This window comes from Dipodomys ordii, unplaced genomic scaffold, assembly GCF_000151885.1.
Source record: "Dipodomys ordii isolate 6190 unplaced genomic scaffold, Dord_2.0 Scaffold63, whole genome shotgun sequence".
Lineage (NCBI taxonomy): Eukaryota > Metazoa > Chordata > Mammalia > Rodentia > Heteromyidae > Dipodomys > Dipodomys ordii.
The window spans coordinates 8,343,146-8,357,648 of record NW_012267279.1 but is presented as its reverse complement, the minus strand read 5'-3'; the positions used below and the strand labels follow the sequence as shown (position 1 = coordinate 8,357,648).

The 14,503-nt window shown below is 37.5% G+C and overlaps 1 protein-coding gene across 1 annotated transcript in view; it reads left to right on the top strand.

Annotated features, from left to right (window-relative positions):
* The window catches only part of Gfpt1 (glutamine--fructose-6-phosphate transaminase 1), a 51,907-nt gene that overhangs the window by 18,213 nt on the left and 19,191 nt on the right, over nucleotides 1-14,503 (top strand). The window contains exons 6-11 of the mRNA XM_013022558.1: nucleotides 2,836-2,970; nucleotides 5,542-5,603; nucleotides 7,141-7,220; nucleotides 8,859-8,964; nucleotides 11,100-11,263; nucleotides 12,207-12,302. Of these exons, the coding sequence (XP_012878012.1) occupies nucleotides 2,836-2,970; nucleotides 5,542-5,603; nucleotides 7,141-7,220; nucleotides 8,859-8,964; nucleotides 11,100-11,263; nucleotides 12,207-12,302 (643 nt within the window). The remainder of the gene's footprint in view (nucleotides 1-2,835; nucleotides 2,971-5,541; nucleotides 5,604-7,140; nucleotides 7,221-8,858; nucleotides 8,965-11,099; nucleotides 11,264-12,206; nucleotides 12,303-14,503) is intronic.

The following is a 14,503-nucleotide window of genomic DNA, read 5'->3' as shown; positions in this document are numbered from 1 at the left end:
GATAAGAAATGTACTCACTATCCTGCCCATGTAATTGTAACCCCTCTGTACAGTATTTTCACAATAAAAAAAAACAAACTAGCAGTAAGCAGAGTGCTGACATGGCTCAAGTGGTACAGTGCCAGCTGAGCAAGCATGAAATCCTTAGTACAAACCCCAGTTCTGCCTCCTCTCAAGAAAGGGAAGTAAGGGGCTGGGAAGGTGGCTCAGTGGTAGAGTGCTTGCCTTGCATGCCTGAGGCCCTGGGTTTGATTCCTTAGCACCACATAAGCAGAAAGGAAAAAGCCAGAAGTGGCTCTGTGGCTCAAGTGGTAGAGCCCTAGCTTTGAGCTGAAGAGCTGAGGGACAGTGCCCAGCTCAGAGTTCAGGCCCCACGACCGGACCAAATACAAAATAAAAAAAAAGAGAGAAGTAATAATTTGACTTTATTATTAGTGACCAACACATGAGAGAACCTAAGTTTGATCCACCAGCATGGGGAAAATAAAAGTTTTTGGAGCTAGGGCTAGGAAGTTGGCTCAGTGGTAGAGTGCTTGCCTTGCATGCAGGAGGCCCTGGCTTCGATTCCTTAGCACCACATAAGCAGAAAAAAGTTGGAAGTGGTGATGTGGCTCAAGTGGTAGGGTGCTAGCCTTGAGCTGAAGAGCTGAGGGACAGCATCCAGGCCCAGAGTTCAGCCCCCACAACATCTTTTACTCTGTGATAGACCTTGTTCAGTATTTAATAAAAGAGTTTTCTAGGGCCAGGTATAGTGGTACATACTTGCAATCTCAGGCTATGAAGATCAAGGTCTGAGGCTGGCCAAGAGTATGAGAGATCGTATTTGAAAAGTAAAAGAAAAAAAGTGTGCCTCATGTGAAAAGTAAAAGGGCAAAAAGAAGTGTGCCTCATGTGGTAGAGTGCTTATCTAGGAAATGTGAGGCCCTGAGTTCATTCCCTAGTATCTCTCTCTCTCTCTCAAACACATACACACACACACAAAACTAAAATATTTCTAGACTGTATGATAACTGGAGCAGATTAAAAGTAAAATCTATGTCCTAAATAGTTATGTGCTATGTTGTTACAAAGTGCTGTCAGTACCTTTCTAAGTTCCTTTTTCTCAGGGCTGTCCAATTAAGCTTTCTGCAGTGATGCAACATTGTGCATTTATGCTAATGCAGTAACCACCAGGCACAAGTGACTGTTAAGTTACTATGACAGAGAAACTGGATTTTTGGGGCTGGGAAGGTGGCTCAGTGGTAGAGCGCTTGCCTTGCATGCCGGAGGCCCTGGGTTCGATTCCTCAGCACCACATAAGCAAAAAGAAAAAAGCCGGAAGTGGCTGTGGCTCAAGTGGTAGAGAGCTAGCCTTGAGCTGAAGAGCTGAGGGCCAGTGCCCAGGTCCAGAGTTCAGGCCCCACGACCGGACCCCCCCCCCCAAAAAAAAAAAAAAGTAGATTTTCAACTCTACGGGGTTTTAGTTAGACTTAAATAATCACATATAGTTAATGGCAATTTTACTAGAGTGTACGGTAGCATCATCAATGAAAGAATTGTTATATTTATTATGAAATTAGTGTTTTTGTTTTTTCCTCTTGGCCCTGGAGCTTGAACTAAGATTCAGGGCTCCATCCTTGAACTTTTTTGCTTAAGGAGAGTGTTCTACCACTTGAGCCACAGCTCTGCTTCCACATTTTTGTTGGTTAATTGGAGATGACAGTGTCAGAGACTTTACTGCCTGGGCTGGCTTCAAACCATAATCCTCAGATCTTAGCCTTCTTAGTAGCTAATATTACAGGTATGAGCCACTGGCACCCAGCTTTGAGTGTTTTATATATCATTTTAATTATTTAATTCATATGTGGCATATATTTATGTAACTTTAAAGTGTTCAGCAATATAGAACTTATCTGGAGGTCACTATAGTCAGATGATTACCTTAATTTTAGGTAAATGCATTATAGTATTCAAAAATACTAGATACTAAAGCTACCAGCACAACTCTGTTTATCGCAGTATTATTCACCATAGCTAAGATATGGAACCAACTCCAGATGTCCCTTAGTAGATGAATGGATCAAGAAATTGTGATATATACATATACAATGGAATTCTGTGCCTCCAGAAAGAATGATACCACCCCATTTGCTAGGAAATGGAAAGACTTGGAAAAAATTATATTAAGCGAAATAAGCCAGACTCAAAGAAACATAGGTCCCGTCGTTTTCCTTATTTGCAATAACTAGTATACATCTAGGATAATCTTACAGACAAGCAGAAAAGGTCAAAAGCTATGTACATGTGACCATATAAGATGATGCTAACCGAAATGCACCCCAAGATATGGACACAGAGGTTTTTTTCTTTGTTGCTGTTGTTTTTAATGTACTATGTGATTTAAAAAATTTCTTTTGTATGTTCTTCCCCCTATGGTATAACTTCTGTTGTTACTGTATTTGATTTCGGTGTCTTGCATCTTGTATGCACATTTTTCAAATTTGGGTAGGAGTAGGGAAATAACAAAATGCTGAAACAAGGATACAGTGGACCTATTGTAACAATGAGACATGTAAGACACTATGTTGGAAACAAACTTTACAACTTCGGGGATGGGGAGGGAGGGGTTGGGGAGTTGAGGAAGTAAGGGAAAGTAGGGGAAAAACAAAGGAGGGGGTAACTGCTCTATACGAAATGTACTCATTACCTTACTCATGTAACTGTAACCCTTCTGTACAATATCTTCACAATAAAAAAATACTAGATATTAGGGAGATTTTTGAGGAAAAAATTCTGTAGAGAGGATTTGGTTATCATGGATATTTCCTGAAGTTTGTCTTTTCCCTCTACTTGCAGGAAAGCAAAGGCTATGACTTTGAATCTGAAACAGATACAGAAACAATTGCCAAGCTGGTGAAGTACATGTATGACAACTGGGAAAGTCAAGACATCAGTTTTACTACATTGGTGGAGAGAGTTATACAACAATTGGTATACAGATAAACTGTTGATGTCGATACTGAAGCTTATACTTTCACTTGGGTTTTTTTACTTACGGCTGGTGCTCTACACTTGAGCCATACCTACAGTTCTAGCTTTTAGCTGGTTAATTGGAAATAAGAGAGTCTTGTGGGTTTGTCTGTCTGTGATAGCTTTGAACTGAGATTCTGAGATCTCAGCCTCCTGAATAGGAGTACAAATGTGAGCCATCAAGACTTGGCTAAGCGACACTTTTAAAGATAATGATAGCAACATTAACTGCGAAGAACTTTCTTAATGAAAAAGAAATCTGTTAATCAGGAACTGTGCTAATTTCTTGATGTTTTATTTCCTATGCATACAATTCAACTTGAATAATTTTGAGAGTCTTATTGACCTGTCTTCACTAGCACTTAAAATTCTATTTAGTTCACTATAGTTTGTGGTCATGAGATTGAAAAGCTTTATATCCCCAAACTACACAGATCCAAATTTATCCATACCACACACAAACATGTACACAGGGCACACAATGGAGAATTTATCACTTTCTTGCTTTCAGCCAATAACAGCGCAATGTCTTTTTTTTTTGCTAGTCTTGGGCTTAAACTCAGACTGGGTGCTGAGACTCTTTGTGCTCAAAACTAATGCTCTACCATTTGAACCACAACACCACTTTAGGCTTTTTCTGAGTAGTTTATTAGAGATAAGAGTAACATGGACTTTTCTGCTTGGGCTAGCTTTGAACTGCAATCCTCAGATCTCAGCCTCCTGAGTAGTTAGGCTTATAGGTGTGAGCCATTGGCTCCCAGCTTAAAATGTAGTCTTTATTCTGAGATAATGTCTACATGTTTTTGTACTAGCACAATAAACTACATTTCTGTGGCCCTATATTTGTAGGTAGACATGATGGTTCATGCCTGTAATTCCAACCTTTTGGGAAATTGTGATAGAGAGTATTGTGGCTTGAAGTTAGCCAGTTACACAACCATCGTCTCCATAAATAATTGGTGTGGTAGGGGAATGTCTATATTTTTTCAGCCATGGGGAGGCACAGATTGGAGGATTGAGGTCCAAAGCTGGCTTCTAGTATAAAAGCAGGACCCTATCAAAAAAATCTGGAAAGCAAAAAGGCCTGGGGACATAGCTCAAATGGTAGAGCACCTGCCTAGAAAGCAAGCATGAGACCCTAAATTCATACCCCAGTATTGTCAAAGAAGAAAGAAAAGTCCCCCCCCAAAAAAGTATTGTTTTGATTCCACTTCAAAAGTCCAAGTTCATAGTGATGCCTTTACCTTCTTCCCCAAGCTTAGACCTTTCCCATTTTCTCTACTAAGATGCACCCCTCCTTTCCACCTCCACTAGATTTTTTGACATCTACAGCAGGAGTTAGGAAAACAGAATATACTGATCTGTTTTTTCTTACACAAGGCAGATTTGCATGCCTTTCTATTCCACTCCTATTCTTATTCCTGTTCCCTGTGAAGTCTACTTCATTCTGTAGTGGTTCTTTGCTCTCCTCCTCATGTTCTTCCTTCCTTTCTTCTTTTTAGATACTATTATCCCTGAGGAGGCTGATTGATAGGGTGGGATGATTGTTAATCATTGTGAGGGATGTGTATTTATGTCTCTAATCTTGAGGTCAAAAAGAATGGGAGGATCTAGGTGCTGGTGGCTCATGCCCATAATCCTAGCTACTCAGGAGGCTGAGGTCTGAGGATCACAGTTTGAAGCCAGCCCAGGCAGGAAAATCTATGAGACTCTTGCCTCCAAAACTACTCCCTGACCCCCTTCCCCCCAAAAAAAGCCAAAAGTGGAGCTGCGGCTCAAATGGTAGAGTGCTAGCCTTGAGCAAAAGGAGATCAGAGACAGTGCACAGACCCTGAGTTCAGGCTCCAGGACTGGTACAAAAAAGAAAAGGAAGGTAATGTGATGTATAATTACTAGACCAGAATATGGATTTTGGATGTTTAACTTTGGATGTTTAACTTTAATTCTGTCTTCCTACTGAATTTGTATTATGAGAGATGGTGTATCTATTGAGAAATTTTGGTAGCATATACAAAGGCGAATTTTCAACTGATCGATTTTTTGAGCTATTAACTGTTAAGCATACTTTGAAAATGAGCCTGGTTACAGAAGCTGGTCTTTTGTGTGCCACATCTCAGGAATGTCTCGGTAAATTTTTCTTTTTTCTTTTCTACTGGTCCTGGGGTTTGAACTCAGGGTGTCTGATTGCTACCCCTGAGCTTTTTTGCTCAAGGCTAGCCCTCTCCCACTTGAGCCACAGCTCTATTTCAGGCTTTTTGGCAATTAATTGTAGATAAGAGTCTCACAGACTTTCCTGCCTGGGCTGACTTTGAACCATGCTCCTCAAGTCTCAGCCTCCTAAATAGCTAGGATTACACCAGTGCCTGGCTGTCTAGGTATAATTTAAATGTGTTTGTGAACTAGTGAAGAAAAGCACTTGTGTGAACAATAAATTCCTATGCTAAAGACAGTATATTTTCAGCATTTCATTTCTGATAATTGATTATGCTAAGTATTGCTAATTCTTTTTTATTTGCTTTTTTGCCTCCATAGGAAGGTGCTTTTGCACTAGTATTTAAAAGTGTTCATTTTCCTGGGCAAGCAGTTGGCACAAGGTACATATAAATCTATTAAGAATGAATTCTTATATGTATTTTGGGACAAATCCTTTACTGGATTTACTGGCCCTGCCCTTTCTTAGATACATTTGTATGAGTATTGTTGCTCTCCATAATCCAGGACAACATGACAGGATACTGGAGCGAAAAATTAAACAATTGGGGACCAAGGGTTATAAAGGCTCACCAGCTCTTGAACTCTGAACTCCTGTAAGCAAGCCTATTTATTTAGTTCACTAGTACAGGGAAGGTTACTATAGGTACATTCAGGAAAGAAGGTGTCAATTTATCTTGTGATTCCAGTCATTAACATGAGAAATATTTTGTGTATATAGTAATAATTTACTCCCTATTGTTAGGGAGCAGAAGGGAAGCAGCAAACATTTTTGAAATCCATAGCTAATATAAACCTACATTGTCTCAACCTTCATAGGATCCAATCAACTCTAACTTAAACATAAGGTCCATTCAACTGTGACTTAGACATCAGAAGTTCCAATTAATAGTAATTTACACATTTATTTTGCCTTGTCTTTTGTAACTGTTCCAGGGCCCAGTTCTCAGTCTTCTGAGTACTGATGAGGCAGCATCCCAACTTCTTATCCCTTTCCTGGTCTCACAGCTTGGCTTTAGTGTTCCTACAGAGTATATTTATTTCCACATACTACTTTTGTCTATTGTGATGCCACTTTTAACAAGGTCCCTTAATAAAGCAAATGTATTTTGGCATTTAAGATTGGCCTTCTGTGGGAGAACTGTGTAACTTTGTGAATATAGATATTGAAAAATTTCCAGTTTCAAGTCCGAAGCATTAGCTTTCTTAATATTTTTGAAACATTCTAGACAGATTCCTAGCTAGTAGTACCATGATTACTTTTGCTAAGACATTTAGACTGATTATAAAGTGAGGCACTTAAAGATTTGGGGAGAAAGATGCTTTTAATCTGAAGGCAAAGGTGATTTAGGAGAAAGTGCCATGTGTTCATTTATGCTGACAGTCTATACAATTGGAAAAAGTTTCATTTTTATCTTAAAAGAGAGAACAAGATTCTAAAATGGAAGTTGGCAGGTTTTTGGGGGAGTATTGGTTGAATAATGAAAATTTTAGGCTTTCTGAGCCACATAGCCTCTTAGTTACTACTTGCTATCCTAATGTGAAAGAATGCAATCGGATATGTTTCAGTAAAACTTTATGTAATACTATTTAATTTTTTTTTTTGGTTGGTCATGGGGTTTGAACTCGGGGCCTGGGCACTGTCCCTGTGCTCTTCAGCTCAAGGCAAGCGCTCTACTTCTTGAGCCAAATACAATTTAAATTTTATCAGTTGAGAAAGAATAATGAAAGCTGTTTGAAAACAGACAAGCGTGGTATATAGCTCTGCCAGCCGAGTTATTTTGTTAATTAAAGTTGAGTTTGGAGGAAAAATTAAAACATAATTTGAGTATTAAATTTCACATTTAACTGTTTAAAATTTTAAGTTGCTAGTGCATTCTTTATAAAAATAGTTCATTCTGATTCATCTTGCTCTTATAGGCGAGGTAGCCCCTTATTGATTGGTGTGCGGAGTGAACACAAGCTTTCTACTGATCACATTCCAATACTCTATAGGACAGGTAAACTGCTTTTATCTCGTGCTTGTGGAAAATGTAGAAATTGAGTGTTGTAACTATAAGAATTATCTTCCTTAAGTGAGAACAAATACTTTTTGGTTGTATACATGTATATGTATATAGCACATACACAAACACACATATAAACATGAAAAAGGTTTGTTTTGTGAGTTCTCTGACAAGTAGTTTTTTTTTTTCTGTTGTATATCCTTAGCTAGGACTCAGATTGGATCAAAATTCACACGGTGGGGATCACAGGGAGAAAGAGGTGGGAATTGCATGGATGGAGAGGAATCTTACCCTCTTTTGTTCATTCTTTACTAATTCTTTGTTTTTGGAGTGAATGAATGTGCCGAGCCTCTAAAACTGCTTATTTTATGGGAAAATATATTTTGACAATTTATTTTTCTAATTTGCAGTATTATATTTTGTCTGTTTGCTTTCCCCATTTAGAAAACTGCTTTTTGTAATTCATTTTATTAAAATCTAATATTTGAGGAAATAGTTGAAATTGTACATTTTTTTTTCAGTTTCAAAAATGGTCATGCAGGTTACATGCTTAGAATAAGGAAAGAGAATTGTTCATTCAGTTCACTGTTAGTTTTAATTGAAATGCGCTTACATGGTCTTTATGCATGATATTTTACTTTTACACTTACATTTGATATTTTGATTGGCAATATTTGGAATTCTTTTTTACTGTTCATGTTTGAAGTTAGTTTATTTCTATATTTACTTGTGTAACTGGGAATTAAACCCAGAGCCTTAACACATGCGAGGTAAATGCTCTATCTCTGACCTGTATCCCTAGACATGTTAGTTTTTAAAATAAGTCTTTTAGCTATACAAACTCTGAGCCATTTTATTAACATAATTACACAGGAAAGTAAAACAGCTTGAACCATATGGAAGAAAGACAAGTAAAAAGCCCTGAGTTCAAGCTCTGGTAACAGCATACACATTTTCCACTGCACAGTTGTGATTTTAATATTTTTAATTCCTGTGAGAAGTATAGGCATATTAACTTACATGTATTAAGTTCAGAAAGGTTGATGTAACATTCAATTAAAATTAGTATAAACTTTCCAGTTTTAAAAGTTAATGATAAAGAATAAAGCTTTTACATGGCTGAGAATATTACAGTGAAATATTTATAATGTAGCACTGTTATATGCACTATGTATATTTTTTCTTCTTGTGCCGTTACTGGGGCTTGAACTCAGGATAGTTGGGGTGCTGTCCCTTAGCTTTTTTGGCTCAAGACATGCTTTACCACTTGAGCCACCCTTCCACTTGTGGCTTTTTTTGTGCTTATTTGGAGATAAGAGTTTCATGGATTTATTCTGCCCAGGCTGGCTTCAAATTGTGATTGTCATATTTCAGCCTCCGAGAGTAGCTAGGATTACAGGTGTGAGGCACCAACACCCAGCTTTGCTCTGCATTTTTAATAGTTGCTATTTCACCCTATACTTTTTGTTTTTCACTGTTGTTTTGCATGGAAAGAAAGATGATCTACCTAGCACTTAAAATTCTTTTGTGTTGCTATGGGTTTTAAAAATTACTTTAGTTGATTTATATATATTTTCTATATTGGCCATCATTTTTACATGCTTTTTGACTCAAGTTAATTTTATGCTCTAGGCAAAGACAAGAAAGGAAGTTGCAATCTCCCTCGTGTGGACAGTACAACTTGTCTTTTCCCTGTTGAAGAAAAAGCAGTAGAATATTATTTTGCTTCTGATGCAAGGTTAGCTTCTGTAATTGATTTAAAGAGAATTTTTAGTAAAACTTCTCATGCTGCAAGAAATTGAGAAGTCATTTTGTATAAATCTAGTCATACTGTATAAGAGAATTCTTTCAATCCTCCCCCCCATTCTCTCTCTCTCTTGCTCTTTCTCGCTCTCTCTCTCTCACTCTCTCTTGCTCTCTTTCTCTCTCTTGTTCTCTCTCTCTCTCTCTCTCTCTCTTTCTGTGCTGAGGATATACTCTGTATGTTAGAAGTACTCTGCTACTCGGCCATACATCAACCCTGAGTATCTTCTTTTTTTTTTTTTTTATTGTGCTGGTTGTAGGGCTTGAACTCAGGCCCTGGGCACTATCCCTGAGCCCTTTTGCTCAATGATAATTAATGCTCTACCATTTGAGCTGTACCTCTATTTTTGGGTTTGAGTGGTTATTTGGAGACAAGAGTCTCATGGAATCTTCTGCCTGGGCTGGCTCTAACTTTAATCTTCAGATTTCAGCCTCCGAAATAACCGGGATTATAGGTGTGCCGCTAGTGCTCAGTTAGAATTTTCTTAAGAGTAGAGGTAGTCAAGTATAGTGGCCTGTGATCTTGTATATATGGGAGGTGGAGAAGGGAGGATTGTAGCTCAAGGCTGGTTTGGCAAAAGTCATTAAGAGTCAATCTTAAAGAACAATCTGAGTGAAGTGGTACTTGTCTGTAATCCCAACTATGTGAGAAAGAGGTAGAAGACTTGTTCCAACACATTTGCTTCAGGGTGTTGTTTCTTCAGGAAGATTACCCAGGTTTTGTAGGGAGGAGGATTGGAGAATACCTTAGTTGGTATCTCATCAATTCCATTACAGTTGTTGAACCACTGTAGTTTTAGTGTAATATGGATTCTTGTCTTTTACATGTAGAATGAACTTACAGCATAAGTCTTTAAAGAAACAGTACTAGACTAAGATATTTTGAAAGAAAATAAGGTAGAATGTTTAGGTGTACTTATAGATGAAATACTATAGAAATGAAGATAAATTGGGATTGCTTGAATTACCAATAGGTATTGTTTCATTTACTGTACCTGAAAATAAGAGGAAGTAATAAAAAAATGAGAAAAAGATACCATTTCAGACAAGAAAGGAATGTATTCTCTCAGAGGGAAAATGAGCTTTGCTGGTTTCCAAGTGTTGCAGATACGTGAGATGTGTAGTCAGCATTAATATGTGTCACTGCTGTCATTAACTAGGTTGATAGTTATAGCTTAAATAACTGGAAATTGCTGAAGCTTATCAGCCTTTTTTCATTCATTCTTACATTCATAGTGAATACTCTGAGCAAAGCCATATGCTAGCCTGAGGCATAACCGTAAGAAATAAAAATACCTTTGACTTTATGGAGTTCTTCCACAATAGAGAAGACAGATTTTAAACACTTACATAATTACAGAATTCTCACTATGACAAGAGCTACAAAATGCTTATTAGAGGTTTATTTATCCCCGGTACATAGGTGTTTTTTTAAAAGGATTGAAGCTTGAACTGAGAGTTAGAGGAGATTAAGAAGTAATTAGATTAAGCAGTAGACAGAACATTCTCAGAACATGATTTGTCCTGTTACAGTTAAGGAGAGAGATAAGTGGTTAGAACTCACAGGGAGATGATATTTGGTGGGGCATGGATGTTTTCCTCAGAGCCAAAGAGGTACCAAGTAGTTTGTTGGTTTAGAGAGACATCTTGCTTAGTATGCCTTTTGGTAGGGATTTTGGCAGACAATAAGAAGGGGTGGAGGGAAATAAGGGAGAACATGAGTAGTTAGGAGGATGCTGAGTTAGTCAGCCACAGAGTTGATAAAGATATATTTCAGGATTAAAATTACAGCATTTGTTGATAAGTAGAATGAGACAGAAATGGCCATGTCTCCTGACCTAATCTAATGTTGTTAGATTTTTTGCACAGAGATCCTTTTATTTTTTTGTTCTCAGGGACCACCTCCCCATCAGTGTTCCATATGTGATGACATTTTGGTAACCAGAAAGTTTAATAGAGGTATTGCAAGATGATAGTATATATTTTTATTTGATCCTCCTGTCCTAATGACAGATCCACTTGTGATAACAATCTTGGTTATTGATTGTAATCTCTTGTTGAATATTATAGTGCTGTCATAGAACACACCAACCGTGTCATCTTTCTAGAAGATGATGATGTCGCAGCAGTGGTAGATGGCCGTCTTTCTATCCATCGAATTAAACGAACTGCAGGAGATCACCCTGGACGAGCTGTGCAGACCCTCCAGATGGAACTCCAGCAGATCATGAAGGGTGATAGTTCTTGTTATGTCCTAGCTTGGTGTCCTTAGAGGCAGGAGACATTCTATTTCCTGTCCTGCCATTGAACCTAATAATGCTAGGTGGAATCTCTTGAACTGATGAAGGGGTAACCCCAGGAAAAGGGATGGTTCTTTGGAGAACATACCTCTTGGTCTTAGAGTAATTCTTTATTCTAATGCCTGATCTCTTGTTTTTGACATAAAAAAGGAGATTATCTTAATAGAATCTGATGTTTTATAGATAACTTGTAAGTTTCATATTATGTTGCTTTTTCTTCTATTTTTTTTCTATTCCCTCTCCAGTTTTGTCATATATACTGTGGGGATACTAAAATCTATCATTAAGAATGTTTTAAGTGTGTTTTAAGCATTAAGATGTCTGTTGAGTACTGTGCCCTTAGCATAGTACCTTGCAAACTTCATGCCCCCTTTCATAATGTTGGCTGTTATTAACTGTTGTGATTACTATGATTTTTTTTTCTACTTTCTGACTCGGTTGTGGTAGGAATAACATTCTTGTATAACTATCACATGTGAAGTTTTTTCTATATTAATCCATACTACAGCCCACACTGTGAAGTAATTGCTTGTTTTGCAGAGAAAGGAATTTCCCCAGTTGGGATAGTGAAGGATAATACCATGATTTTTAACCTAGACCTGACTCAAAAACTCTTGACGTATTCCTGTTTTGCTATAACTGTGTTATGTTTTAGTTAGCTATGAATAAATAAAAGTGGCTCTGCCCCAGTTGCTGTTTTCTCACAAGAGTGAGGCATATCCATCCAGTCCTGTAGATACTCAAACAGGAATATTGTTTTCTATCGTATGATATTTTGTTTTATTCAGTTTATCAAGATTATGTTAAAGGAGATAGTGTGTAATTTTTTTATCCTTTAATATATTACTTTTAATTTTAATGATTTTTTTCATTGTAGGAAATTTTAGTTCATTTATGCAGAAGGAAATATTTGAACAACCAGAATCTGTTGTGAACACAATGAGAGGAAGAGTTAACTTTGATGACTACACAGGTAATAACATATGATTTATTTTTATTTCAGGATCTCTTAAGGCGACTTAGCCATTAGTAGAGCCTAGTACATATATAGTATATAATTCTACTTTCAGTAGGTATCTAGGATGCTCAGATTCTAGACAGATAGTAAATAGCCTAATGGTTACTAGGAGCTTAAGTGAAGTGAGATGAAATGTTAGCATTTAATGAGTACAGTTTCAACTTGGGATGATGAAAAAGTTGTGGAGATAGGTAGTGGTGATAGATGCCCAACAATCTGAATGTACCTAATGCCACTAGATTGTGTGCTTAAAATAGTTAAAATGGTAAATTCTATGTTTATGCACCTATTGTTTCTGTCAGAGGCAGTTTTTGACTCTTTCCTAGACATGGTAAATTCTAGGAGAACTGAGAGGCTTGGGGGTGTCTATTTAGTCTAGCTTGTTCTTCATAAATAAGCAAAGGTGTAAACTTTACCAGAGATTTTCATGTGTTTCTGACACCATGTGAAGTAACCTATACCCTCCTCCATGTTTAAGGTTCAACTCTAGTCTTGTTTATCAAAATTCTGTCTAGACCATGTGTCAAAGGAGATTAAAGTACTCATAGAAGTGAACCATAGCAAAGTAATGTCTGATATAGTTTTGCCCTTGAGGTTTTAATAATCTAAAAGGACAGTTAGCTATATAAAAAAGGTAAAGTATAGCATATGGCACACATTTTGATGTTGAAATTAAAGTTTAGTGCTGAATTAAGGAAAAGTGAAGAATGAGTCTGGAGGGGGTTTGAGGTGAATGGAGAACTCATAAATAAGAAAGTGTGGGTTCTGAAGGATTGGGAAGGCTTAAGCAGGTGAAGAACAGATGGGAACATCCATCTCACTAAAAGAGGATTAGCTAAAGGGAAATAATAAACTATTAGATAGCTGTTTATGGGTTTATTTTCTTATTTGTTTATTTTTATGCTAATATTGCGACTTGAACTCAGATATCTGTGCTCTTGTTGCTCACATCTTGCTTTCTCCACTTGAGCTACACTCCCCTTCTAGCTGTTTGCTAATTAATTGGAGATAAGAGTCTCTCAGATTTATCTGCACAGGCTGGCCTCTGAACTGTGATTCTCAGATCTCATCCTTTGGATCAGCTAGGATTACAGGCATGAGTCAGGTATCCTGCAGGAATAATTTATAATCAGCTTTGTCTGCCACATAGATCTTTTACTTGAAGAAGAATGAAAATAAATTAAGTCTAGGAAAGAAGACGAGAGAAACTGTGGTGGAGGCCTTGAATCTTAGGGATTAGATGAGAATATTTCCTTTGACAGAAACTGAAAAGCTCTCAATGGCATAGGAGTCAGGTGTGACCCTAACTGTACTTAAGTGAGCTGGATACTAGTCAGCAGTGAGTGGTCAAGCTACAGTTTTCAGTTGGGAAGTTGTTCTGTCTGGGGTACAGTGAAATGAGAAGGAGGTAGTGACCAGGAGAGAAACAGGAGCAGTATAAGCCAGGACTCTCCCAGTATTGGGGAGGGGTTGGTGAAAATGGTTAAGGGAAGCAGCAATGGGAAATAGTGGTAAAGATCACTTACAGTTATTTGTGAAATTAAGGCCAGAGAAATAGATGTTAGGAAAAAGAGACAAACTAAATCCCAGCACTTGGAAGGCAGGGAGGATAATGAGTTGAAGGCCCACTTGAGCTAAGTAAGACCCTATTTTAGACCTTGTAGAATTATCCTAACCCTCATCATTCACTTTGGGAAATAGGTGGCCACTTAATCCCAGTGACTTACCCTCTCTGTGTTTTCTTGGTTACCTCTTCAATGCCATTTCCTCTAATAATGGCATTTCTTCTAGTCTTTTATTCTGAGTCACCTTGAGAAGTGAGGATAATAAATGTAATGAAGATAATCTTTTTTTCAGATGGGTTTGCTGAAATGTAACTAGAAATACTATTACATTCTTATTGTAAAATTCTGTTTTACTTTTTTTTGTTTTGAAGTGGAATCTTGCTATGTTGGTCAGGTTTTAAATGATTTCCCTTGCCACAACCTCTTGATAAAATTGTGAGTTTTGACAAGCCTCTGAAACATAGTCATTTTCTTCACCTCAACTAAGTTCAAGATACAGAATAGTTCCATTTCACTAGAATTTCCTGTACCCTTTCCACAACTACAGCCTTCAACATCTACTGATTTGTGTTTCTAGAATTTGGTTTTTAA